This window comes from Bombina bombina, chromosome 5 (genome assembly GCF_027579735.1).
Source record: "Bombina bombina isolate aBomBom1 chromosome 5, aBomBom1.pri, whole genome shotgun sequence".
Classification (NCBI taxonomy): domain Eukaryota; kingdom Metazoa; phylum Chordata; class Amphibia; order Anura; family Bombinatoridae; genus Bombina; species Bombina bombina.
The window spans coordinates 1,067,000,439-1,067,025,078 of NC_069503.1; the positions used below are offsets into that span (position 1 = coordinate 1,067,000,439).

Consider the following 24,640-nt stretch of genomic DNA (forward strand, 5'->3'; position numbering starts at 1 on the left):
CCTGCATATTTTTTTTAACCCCTAATCTGCCGCTCCGTACACCGCCGCCACCTACGTTATCCCTATGTACCCCTAATCTGCTGCCCCTAACACCGCTGACCCCTATATTATATTTATTAACCCCTAATCTGCCGCCCCCAACGTCGCCGCCACCTACAATTATTAACCCCTAATCGGACCTCACCGCTACTATAATAAAGTTATTAACCCCTAATCCGCCTCACTCCCGCCTCAATAACCCTATAATAAATAGTATTAACCCCTAATCTGCCCTCCCTAACATCACTGACACCTAACTTCTAGTATTAACCCCTAATCTGCCGACCGGACCTCACCGCTACTATAATAAAGTTATTAACCCCTAATCCGCCTCACTCCCGCCTCAATAACCCTATAATAAATAGTATTAACCCCTAATCTGCCCTCCCTAACATCACCAACACCTAACTTCTAGTATTAACCCCTAATCTGCCGACCGGACCTCACCGCTACTCTAATAAATTTATTAACCCCTAAAGCTAAGTCTAACCCTAACACTAACACCCCCCTAAGTTAAATATAATTTTTATCTAACAAAATAAATTAACTCTTATTAAATAAATTATTCCTATTTAAAGCTACATACTTACCTGTAAAATAAACCCTAATATAGCTACAATATAAATTATAATTATATGGTAGCTATTTTAGGATTAATATTTATTTTACAGGTAACTTTGTATTTATTTTAACCAGGTACAATAGCTATTAAATAGTTAATAACTATTTAATAGCTACCTAGTTAAAATAATTACAAAATTACCTGTAAAATAAATCCTAACCTAAGTTACAATTAAACCTAACACTACACTATCAATAAATTAATTACATACAAATACCTACAAATAAATACAATTAAATAAACTAACTAAGTTACAAAAAATAAAAAAATAATTTACAAACATTATAAAAATATTACAACAATTTTAAGCTAATTACACCTACTATAAGCCCCCTAATAAAATAACAAAGCCCCCCAAAATAAAAAAATGCCCTACCATATTCTAAAATACAAATAGAAAAGCTCTTTTACCTTACCAGCCCTTAAAAGGGCCTTTTGCGGGGCATGCCCCAAAGAATTCTGCTCTTTTGCCTGTAAAAAAAAAAACATACAATACCCCCCACAACATTACAACCCACCACCCACATACCCCTAATCTAACCCAAACCCCCCTTAAATAAACCTAACACTAAGCCCCTGAAGATCTCCCTACCTTATCTTCACCACGCCGGGTATCACCGATCCGTCCAGAGGAGGCTCCGAAGTCTTCATCCAAGCCCAAGCGGGGGCTGAAGAGGTCCATCATCGGGCTGAAGAGGTCCATCATCGGGCTGAAGAGGTCCATCATCGGCCTGAAGAGGTCCATCATCGGCCTGAAGAGGTCCATCATCGGCCTGAAGAGGTCCATCATCGGGCTGAAGAGGTCCATCATCGGGCTGAAGAGGTCCATCATCGGGCTGAAGTCTTGATCCAAACGGGGGCTGAAGAGATCCATCATCCGGCTGAAGTCTTCTATCAAGCGGCATCTTCAATCTTCTTTCTCGGGATCCATCTTCATCCCGCCGACGCGGAACATCCATCCTGGCCGACGACTTCCCGACGAATGTCTGTTCCTTTAAATGACGTCATCCAAGATGGCGTCCCTCGAATTCCGATTGGCTGATAGGATTCTATCAGCCAATCGGAATTAAGGTAGGAAAATTCTGATTGGCTGATGGAATCAGCCAATCAGGCTCAAGTTCAATCCGATTGGCTGATCGGAACAGCCAATAGAATGCGAGCTCAATCTGATTGGCTGATTCCATCAGCCAATCAGAATTTTCCTACCTTAATTCCGATTGGCTGATAGAATCCTATAAGCCAATCGGAATTCGAGGGACGCCATCTTGGATGACGTCATTTAAAGGAACCGTCATTCGTCGGGAAGTCATCAGCAAGGATGGATGTTCCGCGTCGGCGGGATGAAGATTGATCCGGAAGAAAGAAGATTGAAGATGCCGCTTGATAGAAGACTTCAGCCCGATGATGGACCTCTTCAGCCCGATGATGGACCTCTTCAGCCCCCGCTTGGGCTTGGATGAAGACTTCGGAGCCTCCTCTGGACGGATCGGTGGTACCCGGCGTGGTGAAGATAAGGTAGGGAGATCTTCAGGGGCTTAGTATTAGGTTTATTTAAGGGGGGTTTGGGTTAGATTAGGGGTATGTGGGTGGTGGGTTGTAATGTTGTGGGGGGTATTGTATGTTTTATTTTACAGGCAAAAGAGCAGAATTCTTTGGGGCATGCCCCGCAAAAGGCCCTTTTAAGGGCTGGTAAGGTAAAAGAGCTTTTCTATTTTTATTTTAGAATAGGGTAGGGCATTTTTTTATTTTGGGGGCTTTGTTATTTTATTAGGGGGCTTAGAGTAGGTGTAATTAGCTTAAAATTGTTGTAATATTTTTCTCGGGAACCTGTGGATGACAGATAGAAGAGGCGCCTCATGGGACAAGTATCGTCTTGAGCAACAGAAGGAGACAAAACAAGCGGACCCCCCACAGAGTATTACTCACAAGAGAGGCGGTACAAACGTGTACCCAGACAGGCAGGATGGAACCAAAAGTCGCCCGTCAGACAAGCGTACGCTCAATATGCTGGAGGCAAACGTCACTCAGCAGGCAGCGTCAGAGTAGACCAAGCAGGGGAGCCAATGGGATTGATGGAAAAACGGCACAACGGACCTCCGAGGAATAATCAGGAACAAAACTCCTATTCCTTTCTTCCACACCCTGGTCCTTTATCTTGCACTACTCCGATCCCTTCAATCCAAGCGGGTGCGGCTTGTACACCCCCCAACTAGTTCCCCAGTTTCCTGAAGCCGCCCATTAGATTGTACGGGTAGCAGGAAGAAACCAAATACCTTAGCATAGCCCGCTACGGAAAGTCGTGAGGGACAAAGAAGATTAAAAAAAAAACGGCACCTAACCTTAGCATAGCCCGCTACGGAAAGTCATGAGGGACAAAGAAGATTTAAAAAAAAAAAAAAAAAAAAAAAACACGTTTTTTTTTTAATCTTCTTTGTCCCTCACGACTTTCCGTAGCGGGCTATGCTAAGGTATTTGGTTTCTTCCTGCTACCCGTACAATCTAATGGGCGGCTTCAGGAAACTGGGGAACTAGTTGGGGGGTGTACAAGCCGCGCCCGCTTGGATTGAAGGTATCGGAGTAGTGCAAGATAAAGGACCAGGGTGTGGAAGAAAGGAATAGGAGTTTTGTTCCTGATTATTCCTCGGAGGTCCGTTGTGCCGTTTTTCCATCAATCCCATTGGCTCCCCTGCTGGGTCTACTCTGACGCTGCCTGCTGAGTGACGTTTGCCTCCAGCGTATTGAGCGTACGCTTGTCTGACGGGCGACTTTTGGTTCCGTCCTGCCTGTCTGGGTACACGTTTGTACCGCCTCTCTTGTGAGTAATACTCTGTGGGGGGTCCGCTTGTTTTGTCTCCTTCTGTTGCTCAAGACGATACTTGTCCCATGAGGCGCCTCTTCCGCCTTCTTTTCTACACGCTGTGATCATTTGCGCACTTCCATAGAGACTCCGCTAATATTTTTCTAATGTTTGTAAATTATTTTTTTATTTTTTGTAACAGTTCTTTTTTTATTTTTTGTACTTTAGTTAGTTTATGTAATTGTATTTAATTGTAGTTATTTGTATGTAATTAATTTATTGATAGTGTAGTGTTAGGTTTAATTGTAACTTAGGTTAGGATTTATTTTACAGGTAATTTTGTAATTATTTTAACAAGGTAGCTATTAAATAGTTATTAACTATTTAATAGCTATTGTACCTGGTTAAAATAAATAAAAAGTTGCCTGTAAAATAAATATTAATCCTAAAATAGCTACAATGTAATTATAATTTATATTGAAGCTATATTAGGGTTTATTTTACAGGTAAGTATTTAGCTTTAAATAGGAATAATTTATTTAATAAGAGTTCATTTATTTTGTTAGATAAAAATTATATTTAACTTAAGGGGGTGTTAGTGTTAGACTTAGCTTTAGGGGTTAATAAATTTAATAGAGTAGCGGTGAGGTCCGGTCGGCAGATTAGGGGTTAATACTTGAAGTTAGGTGTCGGTGATGTTAGGGAGGGCAGATTAGGGGTTAATACTATTTATTATAGGGTTATTGAGGCGGGAGTGAGGCGGATTAGGGGTTAATAACTTTATTATAGTAGCGGTGAGGTCCGGTCGGCAGATTAGGGGTTAATAATTGTAGGTAGGTGGTGGCGACGTTGGGGGCGGCAGATTAGGGGTTAATAAATATAATATAAGGGTCGGCGGTGTTAGGGGCAGCAGATTAGGGGTACATAGGGATAATGTAGGTTGCGGCGGTGTGCGGTCGGCAGATGAGGGGTTAAATTTTTTTATTAGGGTGGCGGCGATGTGGGGGGGCCTCGGTTTAGGGGTACATAGGTAGTTTATGGGTGTTAGTGTACTTTAGAGCACAGTAGTTAAGAGCTTTATGAACCGGCGTTAGCCCAGAAAGCTCTTAACTCCTGGCTTTTTTCTGCGGCTGGAGTCTTGTCGTTAGATTTCTAACGCTCACTTCAGCCAAGACTCTAAATACCGTCGTTAGAAAGATCCCATTGAAAAGATAGGATACGCAATTGCATCTGCGGGGATCTGCGGTATGGAAAAGTCACGGCTGCAAAGTGAGCGTTAGACCCTTTCTTGACTGACTCTAAATACCAGCGGGCGGCCAAAACCAGCGTTAGGAGCCCCTAACGCAGAACTCTAAATCTAGGCGATTGTTATTTAAAAACCTTAACAGCATTTAAAACACGTCTATAAGCAATAACAGATGATCTACATTTTAACAACCAATTCAAGGACACAACATTGCAAATTTACAATCCAATTGCACCACCTAGTGGCAAATATATTATAATAACAAAATTATATTTTGGAAGAACAAATCCGGTTTCCTCCAATCTTGCATACCTCACAAGCTGGAAGCTAATGGGGGCACGCAACGCTTGTAGGAAGCCGGATTCATCATCGATCTGCAAAATACAGAAGAAGAAGTGGGTGAAGAATCGGGGGTCTGTTTACCCTAACGAAAAGGCAATTATTAAAAAAAAAAAAAAAAAGTTTGTTTAATGAATTAAAGTGCCCCTTTTTTCAAGAGTATTTTTAGATACTGGGCTTTAATTCATTAAACTTTACAATCACTTTAAATATACTGCAATGTAAAAATTTGATTAGGAATACAACAACTGATATCAAGAGAATAAAGTACATTTGAACGCAGAAGTGCATTTCAAAGTGCTCTGTCTGAATCATGCAAGTTTAATTTTCACTTTTCTATCCCTTTAAGACAAGGACATATGCTTAAATAACACAAATTAAAAAAAATACTTTTTATCTCTTTATCTCCCAGTTTGCCCGTACTGAGATGAATATAGGAAAACAACCCACCTTTTAAACTCACTGCTAGTGCTGGCTATAACACAATTGCCAACATTTTCTTAAAATCTGAATAACTTTATCACTCACCATTGGCATATTGTGCCAAAATGCAGATCTTATGTATTGATGATTAGACCATAAAAGTATAAGGTCCCTTGTACGGAGTGAGACTGGAGCGTTATCCTTTACAGACCTGTATACTCACCAAAAGCTGTTTCCCATCTTCATTAAGAAGCACAGTTTCTAATGTTTGTTGAATATAAATTCCTTCATTAAGATCTTCCAGATACCTAGAAATAATTGGAATCTGTAAAGAGGTTTGTCCATTGTATAAAAAAAGCAAACAAACAATCACATACCCCAATGTTTAATTGCTACTCCGCTAAGGCTGTTAAAGGGATTTTAAACAGTTTGACATTGTAATATAAAATGGTTTATAATACTTAGATGACTTTGCAATATACTTTTTTTTATATTTTGATTGAGGTTTTTAAAGGCATACAATGAGGAACATGTTCTTTCACAAACTTAAAAGATATACAATACATTGACATCCATGTAAGAACTAATACGCAAAAAAGCACTAGTTATAGTATAGAGAATTACTTCCAGATCATACTTAAAGCTGTTTCAAACACGGACGTTGAGATATTAATGTTCAAGAAGAATATATTATATTGGTAAACATAATTTGTGTATACATGCTATTCAAGTGGTCGTTAGAGACTTATATGAAAGACCTGGTAGTATTGAAACCTCAGTTCGATTTAGTGATTGGGCGGGAATTTTCATATATATATATAAATTGGATATATTTTCCTTAAAGTGATGGTAAAGTTACCTTACCCTCTATCCAATATAGCATCAATTGCGTAAAATCAATATACGTTTCATTCATCAGTTTTTATATATGTGAGTAGAAATAAAGTTATCAGTTTTTTTCTATTGATCACGCTGTTAGGCGAACCAATTGAAATTCTGGCCATTATGCGGCCATCCCTTGACATCATCCGCCCCTTAAATCATCTGCGCATGCGCCATTTCTTTTTCTTCTCCTAGAGAACAGTGCGTGCTCCCGTTTCGTGCATGCGTCCTAATTACTTGGGGGAATCACCAGTTACGTTGTCTGCTTCTTACTGACAACTGCATCATTGTACGATTATCGCATGCGCTGTGGAAAGCAGCATAGGCGATTTGCACATGTGCAGTTAGATTCACAGTTAGTTCAGAATCGGGAAAGAGCTTTTGAGCAAAGTAGAGAGCAGAACATGGAAGTAGGGGTTGGGAGGAGTCGGGTGAGAAATGGTAGGGAATTTGAAATATATTTTTAAAACCAAAGCAGTAATATTATTAAAAAAAAACAAAACAAAAAAAACTTAGCAACTACATAAATTTATTATTGATAGATGATTTGGTGTCTTCAATACCGGTTAACTTTACCTTCACTTTAAGTTTAGCAAAGTGGGGGGATAAAAGGAGCCAGCAATCTCTAAAAATTAATTATTCATTATATATAGTTTTGAAATATCTTAAAGAGATGTATATCTTTGCCACCTATATTTCAAAAATAGGCATTGTGAATATGGGACGAGGAGCTATTTGGGTTGAAGTTATGGTTGTTCTATGAAAATGCTATGTGGTTGATATTAGTGATTGCCATATATGAGTATAGTCAAGGGTAAGGTAAGGTTTATATTATGAGGAATATGGCAACCCTAACGGAGATTACCTACATACTTAAAAGATCTTTGTCAAATATCATATATTCAGGTATTCCAGGTGGTAGATTTGATTAAGTATAGATGTAGAAGTTGTTCAACATTCCAGAAGGTTCTACCATTGAGACATATATTCATCCCCTTACTCATTTAAAGAACAAAATTACCTATGCATCAATGAAATACTATAAATAATATGAAAAGCAAGGAGAGAGATATCGTGGATGCTATTAAAAAACAGACTATTTATCCAGCTAAGGTCAGGAATACAGCAACATATATTTAAAGGGACAGTAAAGTCCAAAAAAAAACTTTCATGATTTAAATAGGAAATGTAAGTTTAAACAACTTTCCAATTTACTTTTATCACCAATTTAGCTTTGTTCTCTTGGTATTCTTAGTTGAAAGCTAAACCTAGGTGGTTCATATGCTAATTTCTTAGACCATGAAGACCGCCTCTAATCTGAATCCATTTTGACAGTTTTTCACCACTAGAGGGCGTTAGTTCATGTGTTTCATATAGATAACATTGAGCTCATACACGTGAAGTTACCCTGGAGTGAGCACTGATTGGCTAAAATGCAAGTCTGTCAAAAGAACTGAAATAAGGAGGCAGTCTGCAGAGGCTTAGATACAAGGTAATTACAGAGGTAAAAATGGTATTTCTATAACACTGTTGGTTATGCAAAGCTGCAGAATGGGTAATAAAAGGGATTATATTTCTTTTTAAATAACACAAATTCTGGTGTTGACTGTCCCTTTAACATATTATCATATATGGGTCAGTCATCAGCAGCGAGATTGCACATAATCCAGTTGTGCCAGGGAAGCAAAACATATATACACATTAGGCTATCTGCATCTCTGAGTGAAGCCCGTAAGACAAGCCAATATCTATTTTATTTTTAAGTGGTTAATGAACTTGCTTTAAGATCAAGCATTCCCGTGAGGAAACATAGGGGAATATGCAAAAGAATAGTTTCAGTAAAAAATGTAACTTATAACCCGTATAAAATTTGAGAGAATACTAACAGCGCTACTGTTTGCAATTGGAGGCACACGTCTATAGTGACCCTGGGTATTATCCAGATAGAGTAATTTAAGGTATTTTCAAGTATTAATTTGCAATAGGGTTAATATAAATGCAAATACCAAGAGAAAATATTATACACAGCAATTATCGTCAGAAAAATTAATAGAAAACATGGAAATAAAAATTGCTGTTAAAATGTCATACACGTCTCCTAATATAAGCGTGTAGCCACAAACAAAGTTACAATTAGTCCTTTACCGCTCCGTATTTGTACCACAATTGTTCTTTTATAGTTTTTTGGCAGTGGTTCCCAAGGCAAACAAGATACAAAAAAAAATGATTACAGACCGCACTTGGTTCAGTTCAGGTTGAAGCTGTTTTGCCGATGTCCACAGCGAGTACAAGGAAGGAGCGGGTGTCTCCTTACAGAAACTCCACAGATCTTGCTTGAATCTGATCAGGTGCTGCTGGTGTATCACGGGGCTTCCACTGTGTGCGTCCCGTAGAGGCAAAAACTATGTATAGGAGAAACAAGAAAACAGCGCATCCACGATTCACAGTAGAGTTTATTCAGGAGACACACCTACATATATAAAATTGCACTTACAAGATAATGATGATAAAAATGCCTGTAGCTCAAAATTTAGCTTGATGGTTATAATCCTGAGCAGTCCATACAGAAGTTTCCTCTTTATGCCGACCAGCAGCTTCCAATTCGACCTCCCTGCTCCGGCTTAAATACAGCAACTTATACAAATACAAAAATTTAAAACACAATATTCCTCATATCAGGGAAATATTGAACACCCAACGCGTTTCCTCTGCTCACAGGCAGACTTTCTCAAGGGACATGTATTGTATGACTGATTCTATTCTCAGACCAAACTTAAACTTTCAAATTTTCCCGCACTCGTTACCTGTTTGTGGGAGGGTAACTAGTATACCATATTACCCTTAATACATAGGCACTAGTACCACAAACAGTCACAGAGACCCGTATAGTGTCCGATATCTAGCATAGGTTTATAGTAGCTTTCAAATCATTAGTTAGCTAATATGATTTCTAGCAAGAATCATGCTGAGCTAGATAAAGGTGGCAATATCTAAAAAGACCTACAAGTTTAACACAACTAAGCTTGGGTGATCAAAACTGTAGGTTGCCCACAGAACAAAGGTTATTATAGCATGAAAATATCTACTTACATCACACTATGAGTTTCATATGGGCTATGTAATACTTGAGGGGTTGTTGATTAACTGGATAGTTAACAGTAAATCTGCCTGGCCTTTGGATACTATTTGCTGGGGGCAAGATACACATTAGGGATAGTGTATACTTTTGTATTGTGATACAGAGATATCGTGCTGTCTCGGCCGCAGACAGCACACTGTCCATATGGAAAATATTAGTACCGAGAGATAAAATCTCTCTATATACTATAACTAGGATATGTATAGCAGTGTTATGCATTGAAGGGAGAAGCTTCATATTATATTGAATGCAAGGCTCTGTTTTGAAATGTCTCGGTAGTGATCTGCCTTTGCCCATTTAAATAATAGACAATTGGCTGCATCAAAGAGAATATTACATACATATATTGTGCTGGGCTACAGAGCTTAAGCTGTAGAGATCGCCTCTGGAGAAACATATACTTACTGTAACTAACAGCCTCCATGGAAAATGCATAGACTGAAGGATAAATTGTATTAAGTAGCATATCTCTTACTACCAATAAAAACTGAATATAATGTATAATAAAATTAAGCTGTACGGTTGGGGGTACAAGTAAGACCTAGGGAACGGATGAGATAATCTCAAGCAGACCAAGTTGGGTAATTAACATATACAAAAACAGCAAGTTATGACTAGGGTAGCACGGCAGGAGTAAAATACAGTATTAATTTATTTTAACCATTTCAGGACCATAAACTAAAACACAAACTAGCATTTTCTGTTGTATCAATAGAGCTATATACTTTAACATCTAAGTCAATACCCAGTGACTAAATAGGCAGATAACTATAATCAAGTGATTGTCCCATATATAGTTACAGGTCCATGTTTTCTGACATCTGTCTTCAAAAAAGTTCCCGTAATTAATAGGCTGTTGCTAATAAATGGTGAGACAAGTCACCGGATTCAATAAGTGGTGTAGTCCCTTTCATGTGGGGTAAAGTCTCTTACCCCACACCAGTATTCCAGATGTTCTGTCTTTCAGCCTCCGGACTCTCCAATCATATCGGCCAGCTGTATGCACCACCCCTCAAGACATGGATCTCCAAATACACATCAATATCTGGTCCAATTTTCTGACCATCACAGTAATGGTGTGCCGCACAGAAAAATCACACAGCTGGAGTTGTGTATCAGTGGCATCCATAGATGCGGGTCCGGCTGCCTCGCTGCCTGTTGCAAACATAAATTGTCTACTGTCTTCTGGGGAAGTATGGTCGATCTCCATTTCTATTGCGCTATTGTCACTCATACTGTCTATTATCTATGTGGCACTCCGATATGTAAGTGTGCTATACAGCAGAGGATAGTCACCAGTCGCCATAACTGGTACACTGCAAGAGGAGGTAGCTAGCTGTCGTTGAGGTCTCAAAGCATAGTCCCCAGGGTTTATCTGTAAATAATCGGTCGCTCTTTCAACTGCTAGCGTGACAAATGCAGAGTGGATGGACTCCACCAAGTCGGCCTGGCATGCATCCAAGATATTGTTATGTCTTGCCGCCAATGACATAGCTAGTTTCATAGTTGTCACAAATAAGCACGAATATATGGATACCAATAGCGATTGTCTTGCAAGTGCGTTCCCCTTGCAGCCACGTGGATTCGCTGAAGGACTTATGGTAGAAAATGTCCTGAATAGGTACTCCTAGGGTCTTCAAAGCCATTGGTAAAGAGCTCTTCATAAAAGGGACTCAAGCAGTAGATCAAAGGTTTTACATAAATATAGATAAATGCCCTAAAAACATATTAAGACCAGGAGCTCCCTTAGTGCACGGCCACCCGCTTCAGCAGTTGGCTCCGCCCCCGACTTTGCAATATACTTTTATTATTTATTTTGTCACCTTTTCCTGTAGTCTGAAAATTGTGGGTTTTTCCATTCCTGTCAGATATGTAAGAGCAGACTACAGACTTAAAGGGACATGAAACCCCAAATTTTCCTTTCATGAGTCAATTTTAAACAACTTTCCAATTTACTGTTATTTTTTCATTTGCTTCATTTTTTTGGTATTCTTTTTTGAAGCAGTAATGCACTACTGGGAGCTAGCTGAACACTGTGTGAGCCAACAACATGAGGCATGTATGTGCAGCCACCAATCAGCAGCTCCTGAGCCTACCCCGCTATCCCATTTCAACAAAGGATACCAAGAGAACAACACAAATTAGATAATAGAAGTAAATTGGAAAGTTGTTTGAAAATCACATGTTCTATTTAAATCATGAAAGAAAAAAATGGGTTTCATGTCCCTTTAACAGAGCTACATTCTACACAGTCCCTAAATTATATATCTAATTGGCTTCAGAAGAGAAGGAAGCCTGGAACACATGGCAGTGCCTATTGCTTTAGGGGCAGTTAAAAAATATTTAACAACTAGTAGAACTTAGAAAATGTCACATTAACATCTTAAATAAAGAACTAAACTGCAACACACCTATTATAGATCTTTCTCTCAAATGCATTACAGGGGATACTAGGTTTAAATATGGTTTTGAAAGTTTGCACATTGTGTGTTCTTTTAAAGTCCCACTCACTTTCTATGAGGTGCCCTGATCACATGGTATCTTTTGAAATTTTAGGTGGGAAATAAGTTTTTTTTATATACAACAAAACATTTTTCTAACACTTATATAGCATTTTTCTTGCTCTTTAAACTGCAGATCAGGAATGTCACTTGTGAATACACAACTATCTAATTACCTACCCATTAACCCTTAGTATGCATTTACAGGTAAAAGAGAAATGCAAAACCCTTATATTCTATCATTCAAGTATTAAAGTACAGTGGGGCAAATAAATACTGTATCCTTTATGCTTCAAGGGTTAAATGACCAGAGAGGTCAGCTTGCCTGGAATTAATCAAATTGGCTTGTGAGCAATAAAACAGTTTCTGCTATTTAGATATCAGTCAGCCCTTGTACCTACAAGGATCATATCTGCTTGCTATAGCTAACTTTATGTAAAGATTTTAAAATCAGTCTATCTAGTAAGAAAACATAGTACAGACAGCAGATAATAACCATAAGACCCACTGAGTCTACACATATTTCCTTCTGTGGATACATTTACAGGGACTAAGAGGGAGATTTATCAAGCTGAGGCAGAAGGGGGTGCACATACGTGCCCCTGTCCGCCGCAGCTCGCCTCTGGCGGGCTGAAATCCCCAGGCGGAATTCAGCATTGCACACAAGTGCTATTTTGCGCTCGCGTGCAATCCCGCCCCAGCCCACGCACAGCCAATCACACGCGGGCAGGAACTGTCAATCTCCCCGATCGGACTAGACCGCAGAGATTAAATTTCGCCACTTTAGAGGTGGCAAAAGATTAGGGAAGCAGCGGTCTGATGACCGCTGCTTGTTAAATACGGTGTGCAGGTTCTCTTGTGAGAACCTGCAGCCATAGTGAACATCTCTGTGTAAAAAAAAAAAAGGAAGATTTTTATTTTTTTTTGGGGTTCAAAAGAGCTTTATTTAGTTTTTGAAGACGGTACAGATAAAAAAGATAAACGTTCTTTACATTATCATATGACCTACCATCACATAACAAAAATAGTAGTAGTGGAAAACAATGTACTAGTTCTATCTCCATAAAATGGCTGTAGAAAGCATAGTTGTACTTACTACATGTTAGACCCCATTTTCCCTTTTTTTAATTTATCCCGGTCACTCTTGGACCTTTTAGTTGCGCTCATTATGCTAAGCAAAGGGTCATTATATAACATAAAACAGTGGAAAGAAGAATACAATATATTTACATATTGACAAGCTTCTATCCTCATGTTTTACTAGCATTACAGTCATATACTTCAAAAATAAAAAATGATGCTATAAAAGGCTATGTCAGGACAAGAAAAGTCATAAACAGTGGCTTCAGTTGTATAGAGCAGAGGAAATATTAAAGTTGCATACGTTCAGGGGACAAGGGGCTAATTTATAACAAAAGGGTTCCAGTATATTTATATACAGTATACACATTGATAAGAAACGCAAGCAGGGCACAATACTGTCATGAGGGGGTTAGGTGTGTTTACATATTGACATCCTACTCTCCTCGTTTTTAACTAGCACCATTTTCGCTTACAGCACAATAACATATGATACTATAAAAAGCTATTTCTAGACATGCAAGGTTCTGTGCTGTTATCCACCTCTGACAAGCATAGGTTAATAAATATATTTGATAATAGGTTGTTATGTCTTCTATTTAACTCTGCCTAACAATCATATTGCCTACTCCCTATGTTTTTCTACAGGTTATGGACGGTGGTACTAGTTGTTATGGTGAACTTGTCCAAGTTGTGTTTGTTCAAAGGGTGATTCAAACTTTCTTAACCTTAAAGTCCTAGGTGTGCTCCTTAAACTGAGCTAAACAGATATATAGGGATTGCGGGGCACTGCATACTAACGTTACTAGTAAAAGTTGTATCTTTACCCCCAATGTCTCTTTAGGAAAGTCTGCTCAGTGCCTGTGACCATGCGGTCTGCCAGGAGTCTGAGGTTCATAGCCCCTGTTTTTAATAGTATTTTTAGATACCGGGCACTTATTCATTAAACTATAAATTCACTTTAATACTCTTTTAGGAAAGCCATAGACATTCTTGAAATCCCTTACAGTACTTTATGAAGTCCAGTTCCTGGTACAGGTCATTATTAAAATATTCTGAAAAATGGGGGAGATGGGAACAATATAAACCACAAAATATATAATTGTTTTCCAAAGTTTACATCAAATTTCATGCAAAATAAAGAAATGAATAATAATGTTTGAATATCTTACCTACCACAGTTGTGTCCATCGCGATATGCAACTGATTAAATGTAAGTAAGCTATTCTTTATAGGAAAAAAAGTCAACTAGCAAAACTCATGTACCTGTTTAAATCAACAATATACTTGTGCACACTTTCAAAAGCCAAATAGAATCTGGTCAGTATTTCAATATTGTTTTCACGGAATTCTTCATCCAGATCCTGAAGCTCTGGTTTAGCTTCTAATCTCCCCTCACAAGTCTCTGGTCCCTGTGAAGTTGAAACTCAATAAAAATCAATTGCTCATGTGCATTTCATGGTATTTTAAATACAGCAAACATAACTGCAAGCATGATATAAAGATTTTCATTTAAAAGGTCCCGAACTTAAGTTAACTTACTATTAAAGGGACATTGTAGAGGAAAAGGTATATGCTCTAATTAATGTTTGTAATGCAAGCTCTGGTGTTAGCGCAGTTGCCGATGTCGTTCCTAGTAAACTATCACTATGCGTTCAGCCGGGTTACAGCTACAGTCTTTACATAGCTAACCTTAGAATCATTCTTCACCTGTGTAATGATCTTCAATATTCTTGGGTGTGCTATCTTGTAAAATCATCTTGCTGCTAGATCTCCTGCTGGATTTTGGCCACTCTTCTGCCTTGCAAATTTGTACCTTATTGCCAGCTCAGTTACCAGAACTTTTGTCTGAATTTGACCACTCTTCTGTCCTTGTGATTATGTACTTCACGACCAGCTCCATTAACTGAACTCTGCTGAGAACTTGACTAATCTCCTGTCTACGTGAATTTGCACCTTGCTGCAAGATCTACCAGACCCCTAATTGATTTGACTACGTTTTTGCCTGAGCCTGTTTCCTTCTGTCAGGTCTTCTCCCTGAGAAGACCCTCTCTGAACTGTAAGTGACGCTACTCCATATATTACTTGCTGTTAATCTTGCAACCTCCTTTTTTGAGTCATGTCCAGGGTCCTACCCAGTGTGTTGGAGCAGTGTAATTTTCTAGCCACTTCTCAGTCACAGGGTCCATACTGGGACAGACACTAAACTTCATGCCCGACAATGTTTTTGCTCCACTCACTGTGGAAATGTATGTCTTTATTACACACTCTAACAAATTACAGTATGCAATTTTTTCACTACAGTGTCCCTTTAATCCTTAATAGCTGCCCAAAACTCCCTTCACTGCTCTGCAAATGGGTTCTCACATGACTGGCTTATATCCAGCCCAGGGCTGATACATGAGTAAGAAAGCAGACAGACAATCTAGAGTCAGTACCAGAGTGATTCATGGGATCAAGCATTTAGAAATGCAAGTGATATTTTCAGTGCTTTCAAAAAAGAAAAAGAAAAAAAAGACATTTTCATCCAGTGAATAAAGATTATGATGGCATTAACTTTATCTATTAAATGATCTCTGTTCTGAGAGTTGACCATATAAGGCTTCAACATCAGATTTGATAATAAGAAAAAAAATCAGAAAAACAAAGAATTGAAAAAATGAATAGTTATAAAGACAACATAATGTTTGCTACAACGGATATACGCAGTTTAAAACCTAGACACAATTAAGCACTAATTTCTTCCATAAATAAAGAAGTCTGTTCAAGCTTCAGTGACTGAACAATATTTTTTTATAAAAAGGGTTACATTTTCTTCACTTTTCTTTTTTTATGTTTTTCAACTTATGTGTGAGGTCAAACTCAACAGAAATGCAAAGTGACAACATAATAAAGAAGAGGGCAGAGGAGGTTGCCAATTCTTCTCTATACATAGATGATCATGCAATATCTTTGTTTGAAATATCTTAGGTTAATCTTTTATTTTGCCCCTCTCAAGTGCATGTGAAAATGGTGATCACCCACAATAGTTGATGCCAGAGAATATTTGCTGAGAGATAGAAGCTTGAGAAAAAAAAATCTCTGTTGCATCAAAGTCTTTTGTTGTTGTTGTACGTTTCAGTTTAAGGAAACAGTAAACCATATATTTACCTGCATTTTTGGTCAACATAGCAGAACATACTCACTTTTTGTGGATTGCCCATTTCAAATACACTGTGGAAAGTACACTTATAAACTCCTTTGGGTGGTTGTTTTACTTACAAACCACCATTAGCGTTTTATATTAAAAAAATATTTCCAGCATTCATTCTTACGCATTCCTTACTAAAATAACATAATTTATGTAAGAACTTACCTGATAAATTAATTTCTTTCATATTGGCAAGAGTCCATGAGCTAGTGACGTATGGAATATACAATCCTACCAGGAGGGGCAAAGTTTCCCAAATCTCAAAATGCCTATAAATACACCCCTCACCACACCCACAATTCAGTTTAACGAATAGCCAAGTAGTGGGGTGATAAAGAAAGGAGTAAAAAGCATCAACAAAGGAATTTGGAAATAATTGTGCTTTATACAAAAAAATCATAACCACCACAAAAAAAGGGTGGGCTTCATGGACTCTTGCCAATATGAAAGAAATGAATTTATCAGGTAAGTTCTTACATAAATTATGTTTTATTTCATGTAATTGGCAAGAGTCCATGAGCTAGTGACGTATGGGATATCAATACCCAAGATGTGGAACTTCACTCAAGAGTCACTAGAGAGGGAGGGCTAAAAATAAATAACAGCCATACGCTGAAAAAAATAATCCACAACCCAAAATATAAGTTATTCTCATAATAAAAAGAAAAACTCAAAACATCAGCAGAAGAATCAAACTGAAACAGCTGCCTGAAGAACTTTTCTACCAAAAACTGCTTCTGAAGAAGCAAAAACATCAAAAACGGTAGAATTTAGTAAATGTATGCAAAGAGGACCAAGTTGCTGCTTTGCAAATCTGATCAACTGAAGCTTCATTCTTAAAAGCCCACAAAGTGGAGACTGATCTAGTAGAATGAGCTGTAATTCTCTGAGGCGGGGCCTGACCCGCCTCCAAATAAGCTCGAAGAATCAAAAGCTTTAACCAAGAAGCCAAGGAAATAGCAGAAGCCTTCTGACCTTTCCTAGGACCAGAAAATATAACAAATAGAAGTCTTCCTGAAATCTTTAGTAGCTTCAACATAATATTTCAAAGCTCTCACCACATCCAAAGAATGTAAGGATCTTTCCAAAGAATTCTTAGGATTAGGACACAAGGAAGGGACAACAATTTCTCTACTAATGTTGTTAGAATTCACAACCTTAGGTAAAAATTTAAATGAAGTCCGTAAAACCGCCTTATCCTGATGAAAAATCAGAAAAGGAGATTCACAAGAAAGAGTAGATAGCTCAGAAACTCATCTAGCAGAAGAAATAGCCAAAAGGAACAACACTTTCCAAGGAAGTAGTTTAATGTCCAAAGAATGCATAGGCTCAAATGGAGGAGACTGTAATGACTTCAAAACCAAATTAAGAGTCCAAGGAGGAGAAATTGATTTAATGACAAGCTTAATACGGACTAAAGCCTGTACAAAACAGTGAATATCAGGAAGTTTAGCAATCTTTCTGTGAATCAGAACAGAAAGAGCAGAGATTTGTCCCTTCAAGGTACTTGCAGACAAATCTTTATCCAAACCATCCTGAAGAAACTGTAAAATTCTAGGAATTCTAAGAGAATGCCAAGAGAATTTATGACTTAGCACTAAGCGTTCAATTTCCATACCTTCAAATGTAATGATTTGAGATCCTGATGGAAAAACGGCCCTTGAGATAGAAGGTCCGGCCTTAACGGAAGTGGCCAAGGTTGGCAACTGGACATCCGAACAAGATCTGCATACCAAAACCTGTGTGGCCATGCTGGAGCAACCAGCAACACAAACGATTGTTCCATGATGATTTTGGAAATCACTCTTGAAAGAAGAACTAGAGGCGGAAAGATGTAAGCAGGTTGATAACACCATAGAAGTTTCAACACATCTACTGCTTCCGCCTGAAAATCCCTGGACCTGGACAGGTATCTGGGAAGTTTCTTGTTTAGATGAGAGGCCATCAGATCTATTTCTGGAAGACCCCACATCTGAACAATCTGAGAAAACACATCTGGATGGAGAGACCACTCCCCCGGATGTAAAGTCTGACGGCTGAGATAATCCGCCTCCCAATTGTCTATACCTGGGATATGAACCGCAGAAATTAGACAGGAGCTGGATTCCGCCCAAACAAGTATCAGAGATACTTCTTTCATAGCTTGGGGACTGTGAGTCCCACCCTGATGATTGACATATGCCACAGTCGTGATATTGTCTGTCTGAAAACAAATGAACGCTTCTCTCTTCAACAGAGGCCAAAACTGAAGAGCTCTGAGGATTGCACGGAGTTCTAAAATATTGATTGGTAATCTCGCCTCTTGAGACTTCCAAACCCCTTGTGCTGTCAGAGATTCCCAGACAGCTCCCCAACCTGAAAGACTTGCATCTGTTGTGATCACAGTCCAGGTTGTCCGAACAAAAGAGGCCCCTTGAACTAAACGTTGGTGATTTAACCACCACGTCAGAGAGTGTCGAACAATGGGATTTAAGGATATTAATTGTGATATCTTTATATAATCCCGGCACCATTGATTCAGCATACAAAGCTGGAGAGGTCTCATGTGAAAACGAGCAAAAGGAATCGCGTCCAATGCTGCAGTCATGAGGCCTAAAACTTCCATGCACATAGCCACTGAAGGGAATGACTGAGACTGAAGGTGCCGACATGCTGCAACCAATTTTAAACGTCTCGTCTGTTAGAGACAGAGTCATGGACACTGAATCTATCTGGAAGCCTAAAAAGGTGACCCTTGTCTGAGGAATCAATAAACTTTTTGGTAAATTGATCCTCCAACCATGTTTTCGTAGAAACAACACTAGTTGATTTGTGTGAGATTCTGCAGAATGTAAAGACTGAGCTAGTACCAAGATATCGTCCAAATAAGGAAACACCGCAATACCCTGTTCTCTGATTACAGAGAGTAGGGCACCTAGAACCTTTGAAAAGATTCTTGGAGCTGTTGCTAGGCCAAATGGAAGAGCAACATATTGGTAATGCTTGTCTAGAAAAGAGAATCTCAGGAACTGATAATGTTCTGGATGAATCGTAATATGAAGGTAAGCATCCTGCAAGTCTATTGTAGACATATAATGTCCTTGCTGAACAAAAGGAAGAATAGTCCTTATAGTCACCATCTTAAAAGTTGGTACTCTTACATAACGATTCAAAATTTTCAGATCCAGAACTGGTCTGAATGAAGTTTCATTCTTTGGGACAATTAATAGATTTGAATAAAACCCCAGACCTTGTTCCTGAAAAGGAACTGGCATGATTTCCCATGAAACCTATAGGTCTGAAACACACTTCAGGAAAGCCTGAGCTTTTACTGGATTTACTGGGATGCGTAAGAGAAAAAAAATCTTCTCACAGGCGGTCTTACTCTGAATCCTATTCGGTACCCCTGAGAGACAATGCTCTGAATCCTTTGATTTTGGACAGAATTTGCCCAAACATCCTTGAAAAACCTTAATCTGCCCCCTACCAGCTCAGCTGGAATGAGGGCCGCACCTTCATGCGGACTTAGGGGCTGACTTTGGTTTCTTAAAAGGCTTGGATTTATTCCAATTTGAGGAAGGCTTCCAATTGGAAACAGATTCCTTGGGGGGAAGGATTAGGTTTTTGTTCCTTATTTTGACGAAAGGAACGAAAACGATTAGAAGCCTTAGATTTACCCTAATGTTTTTTATCCTGAGGCAAAAAAACTCCCTTCCCCCAGTAACAGTTGAAATAATAGAATCCAACTGAGAACCAAATAAATTATTACCTTGGAAAGAAAGAGATAATAATCTAGACTTAGATGTCATATCAGCATTCCAAGATTTAAGCCACAAAGCTCTTCTAGCTAAAATAGCTAAAGACATGGATCTAACATCAATTTTGATAATATCAAAAATAGCATCACAAATAAAATGATTAGCATGTTGCAGTAAACGAACAATGCTATATAAGTCAGAATCCAATTCTTGTTGCACTAAATTCTCCAACCAAAAAGTTGAAGCAGCTGCAACATCAGCCAAAGAAATTGCAGGAAGTACTATCTTCCATAGGAATAGTGGTTCGTTTAGCATGAGTAGAAATAGCCCCATCAACTTTGGGGATCTTTTCCCAAAACTCTATTGAAACTGCTGGTAAAGGATACAATTTTTTTAAACCTTGCAGAAGGATTAAAAGGAGTACCCGGCTTATTCCATTCCTTAGAAATCATATCAGAAATAGCATCAGGAATAGGAAAAACCTCTGGCGTAACCACAGGAGGTTTAACAGAATTTAAACGTTTACTGGTTTTAATATCAAGAGGACTAGCTTCCTAAATATCCAAAGTAATTAACACTTCTTTTAACAAAGAACGCATATACTCCATTTTAAATAAATAAGTAGATTTGTCAGTGTCAATATCTGAGGAAGGATCTTTTGAATTAGATAGATCCTCATCAGAGGTGGATAATTCATTGTGTTGTCGGTCATTTGAAATTTCATCAACTTTATGAGAAGTTTTAAAAGACCTTTTACGTTTATTAGAAGGCAGAAATGCAGACAAAGCCTTCAGAATAGAATCAGAAACAAATTCTTTAAAATTCATAGGTATATCATGCACATTAGAAGTTGAAGGAACTGCAACCGGCAATGTACTATTATTGATGGATACACTATCTGCATGTAAAAGTTTATCATGACAACTATTACAAATGACATTAGGAGATATAATCTCCACAATTTTACAACAAATGCACTTAGCTTTGGTAGAACCGATGTCAGGCAGCAAAGTTCCAACAGATACTTCTGAGGCAGGATCAGATTGAGACATCTTGCAAAATGTAAAAGAAAAAACAACATATAAAGCAAAATTATCAAATTTCCTTATATGATAGTTTCAGGAATGGGAAAAAATGCAAATAGCATAGCCCTCTGACATAGAAAAAGGCAAGAGGCAAACAGCAATAGGGTAATAAAAAATGAAAAAAGTTTGGCGCCAAGTATGACGCACAACGTAACTTTATTGCGTCAAGAATGACGCAATAAAGTGTAGCATTTGGCGCACCCGCGAACCTAATCCAGCCCACAATTTGAAACAAAGTAGTCAATTGAAAAAAGACTCCCCAGGTAAAAAAATATTTCTTAATATTTACTTTCCCCAAATATGAAACTGACAATCTGCAAAAGGAAATACATGAACCTGACTCAAGGCAAATATAAGTACAATACATATATGTAGAACTTTATATTAATGCATAAAGTGCCAAACCATAGCTGAGGTGTCTTAAGTAATAAAAAACATACTTACCAAATGACACCAATCCACATATAGCAGATAGCCAAACCAGTACTGAAACAGTTATCAGTAGAGGCAATGTTATATGAGCGTATATTGTCAATCTGAAAAGGGAGGTAGGAGATGAATCTCTACGACCAATAACAGAGAACCTATGAAATAGACCCCCGTTAGGAAAATCATTGCATTCAATAGGTGATACTCTCCACGTGCCTCTGACATTCGCTGTACTCTGAGAGGAATCGGGCTTCAAAATGCTGAGAAGCGCATATCAACGTAGAATCTAAGCAGAAACTTACTTCACCACCTCCATAGGAGGCAACGTTTGTAAAAACTGAATTGTGGGTGTGGTGAGGGGTGTATTTATAGGCATTTTGAGGTTTGGGAAACTTTGCCCCTCCTGGTAGGATTGTATATCCCATATGTCACTAGCTCATGGACTCTTGCCAATTACATGAAAGAAATAGAATACCCCAGCAATTAGGCACTTAACACTTTTTTAAGTTTCAATTACTATTATAAACTGCGGTTTCATATTTGTCACCAAACCTTACCTTCATGAACACTATGATTACAAATTTTAGATATAATATTGGCATTGTATATATTAAATTAAACTTGTTTTTAATAGTAATTATACCATCTATAGCTAGTAACACAGCTTACTGACATAAAGAGATCACAAACTCCTATAGCTTCTTACACAGATTCTGGTTACATGGATATTGTACTAAAAAACAATATTCTATTATCCATATAGAAGAGCAACAGTTAAACATTTTTATTGCCTGAATAAATATGAAGCAAAAGCTGTATACATTTAAACTAACATACCAGTATCAGTTGTGCACGTATTGCTAATCCGCACTAACTTATAGGTACTTCCTACTAATGCTTAATAAGCATTACAAGGAAGTACCTATTGGCCAATGAGCTATAGAAGTTAGTACTTCTCAGACAATGAGCATTAGTAGGAAGTACACAACTAATACAACTCTGTTAGTGTCATTTCATGTTTAAACCTCTTTTACTTCACGTTAAAAAAAAATCAGCATATTTAAGATGTTATTAATTTGTGTGGATGATAGAATTTTTTGGAGTACAGTGTCCCTTTAATACTACATAAACCATGCTGTCAGAATTATGAATAATATTCTACAAGCACATTTTACAGACAAAACCTGTTAAGAAAAGGAAATTGACTAATAGTCCATGTAGCAATATTAAGCATTTACATTTATATATTATAAGCATTAGCATAACATAACAAATTGATTTATTTACCTTGAAATAACTAAAATCAAATATAATTTCTCCATACTTCTGTTGATCGGCTTTGTCTTTTAGCCTGAATACAGCAGGTACAAATTCTGAAAGTCTCAAAAGTTCGGCAATAATTGCATTTCCACGAGAGACGATCCGCAGTATTGCCTGCCCACAGTGATTATTTTCTGCTAGGAAATCAACCATTCTGATCATGGACAGTGTGTTCAAAGCGTATGAGTATATTTTCTTTCTGAGCCTAAACAAGGAAAAAACAGTTAACACAACTGTATTAATATTCATTCAAAATAAATCACCATCAGACAACAAATATTTGTATTTGAACCTAATAAAAAACGGAAATCTTGCATTAAAATTGCATTTGATGAGCCTGTTCAAAAAACAAAAATGCTTTATGCTAAAGCTACTCTCCGCTATTACTAATACAAAGCAAAAGCTCTCTAATACATGTTTTTAGGGATACAATATCACACACATGCATTGTAATTGTAATATATTTGTGTATTTATTAAAAAGAGAAAAATCAAACTGCATTGGAAAAGATTATGTTTTTAAACCATAATTTAAATGTGTATAATATGAGGTGAATACCTTATGTATCTGCCAAACAACCCAAGATATAGTGTATAAGCAGATGATCGCCTATTTATAATAGGGAGAGCATCACAAAATGTCACAGCAGAAGCCCCATGTTTGCTAAATGGGCGCAAAAACTTGCGTCACATCAACTCTGCTTTACTATAAGCAAACATATAAGGAAGTCTCTGATAAGAGCCCAATATGTATTATAATGGGTTCTCTTACATATTACATCAATTCCCTTTTAAGGTCTTCTGTACTAATTAGATTCACACTACAAATGAGTTCATATTAATATAATAAGCTCCCCATAAACCATGTATTTTACAAAATGTTATATCAGAGATTGCCTCGTTTTTAAAAAATTTTTTTTAAATGTGGTCTAAATAGATCCTCCTATTTGTGTTAATAGGTGCAATGAGGTTTTATATAAAAAACAGAATTATATACATAGGCTTAAAGGGATACTAAACCTAATTTTTCTTTTCTGACTCAGATAGAGCTTTCAATTTTAAGTAACTTTCTAATTTACTTATACTGTATTATCAGTTTGTCATAGTTCTCTTGCTTTCTTCATTTGAAAAGCAGGAATGTAAAGCTTAGGAGCCAGCCCATTTTTCGTTCAGCACCTGGGTAATGCTTGCTGATTGGTGGCTAAATGTAGCCAGTAATATGCAAGCGCTATCCAGGGTGCTGAATTTAAAATGGGCCAGCTCTTAAGATTTACATTCCTGCTTTTCAAATAAAAATAGCAAGATAACGAAGAAAATGTGATAATAGTAATAAATTAGAAAATTGTTTGTTCTATATGAATCATGAAAGAAAAAAAATTGAGTTTAGTATCCCTTTAACCCCTTAAGGACCAAGGACGTACAGGGTACGGCCTACAAAAACTGCCCCTTAATGACCAAGGATGTACCCTGTACATCCTCAGGGTTTTCAAACTCTGGAAGCGATCATGATCGCTTTCAGCCATGTTAATGTTATTGCAGTGGTGCCTCGATATTAGGGCATCCTGCATTAAAAAAATGTAGGCATCCGATGCAGAGAGAGCCACTCTGTGGCCATCTCTGCATCGGCCAGGGATGGTGCTGATCGTTGGTGGGAGCCATAGTAGGGAGGCGGACGGGCAGCCCATCGTTGGTGGAGATCCGGATCCTGTCCCCACTGTTTCCTGGAGCACACGAAGAGGCGGAGGGGGGGGCGTGCGCTACATTCAGTAACAGTAAAGTCCGAGACAAAGAAGGGGGGGGGGGAAAGGTTGG

At 38.0% G+C, this 24,640-nt stretch overlaps 1 protein-coding gene across 1 annotated transcript in view; it reads right to left on the reverse strand.

The window, feature by feature from the left end:
* Positions 1-24,640, reverse strand: part of WASHC5 (WASH complex subunit 5) — a 254,023-nt gene that overhangs the window by 226,127 nt on the left and 3,256 nt on the right. Inside the window, exons 2-4 of the mRNA XM_053715943.1 lie at positions 22,797-23,034; positions 14,335-14,480; positions 5,690-5,774 (exon numbers count right to left, since the gene is read on the reverse strand). Coding sequence (XP_053571918.1) covers positions 5,690-5,774; positions 14,335-14,480; positions 22,797-22,991 — 426 coding nt within the window. The 5' untranslated portion in view covers positions 22,992-23,034. The remainder of the gene's footprint in view (positions 1-5,689; positions 5,775-14,334; positions 14,481-22,796; positions 23,035-24,640) is intronic.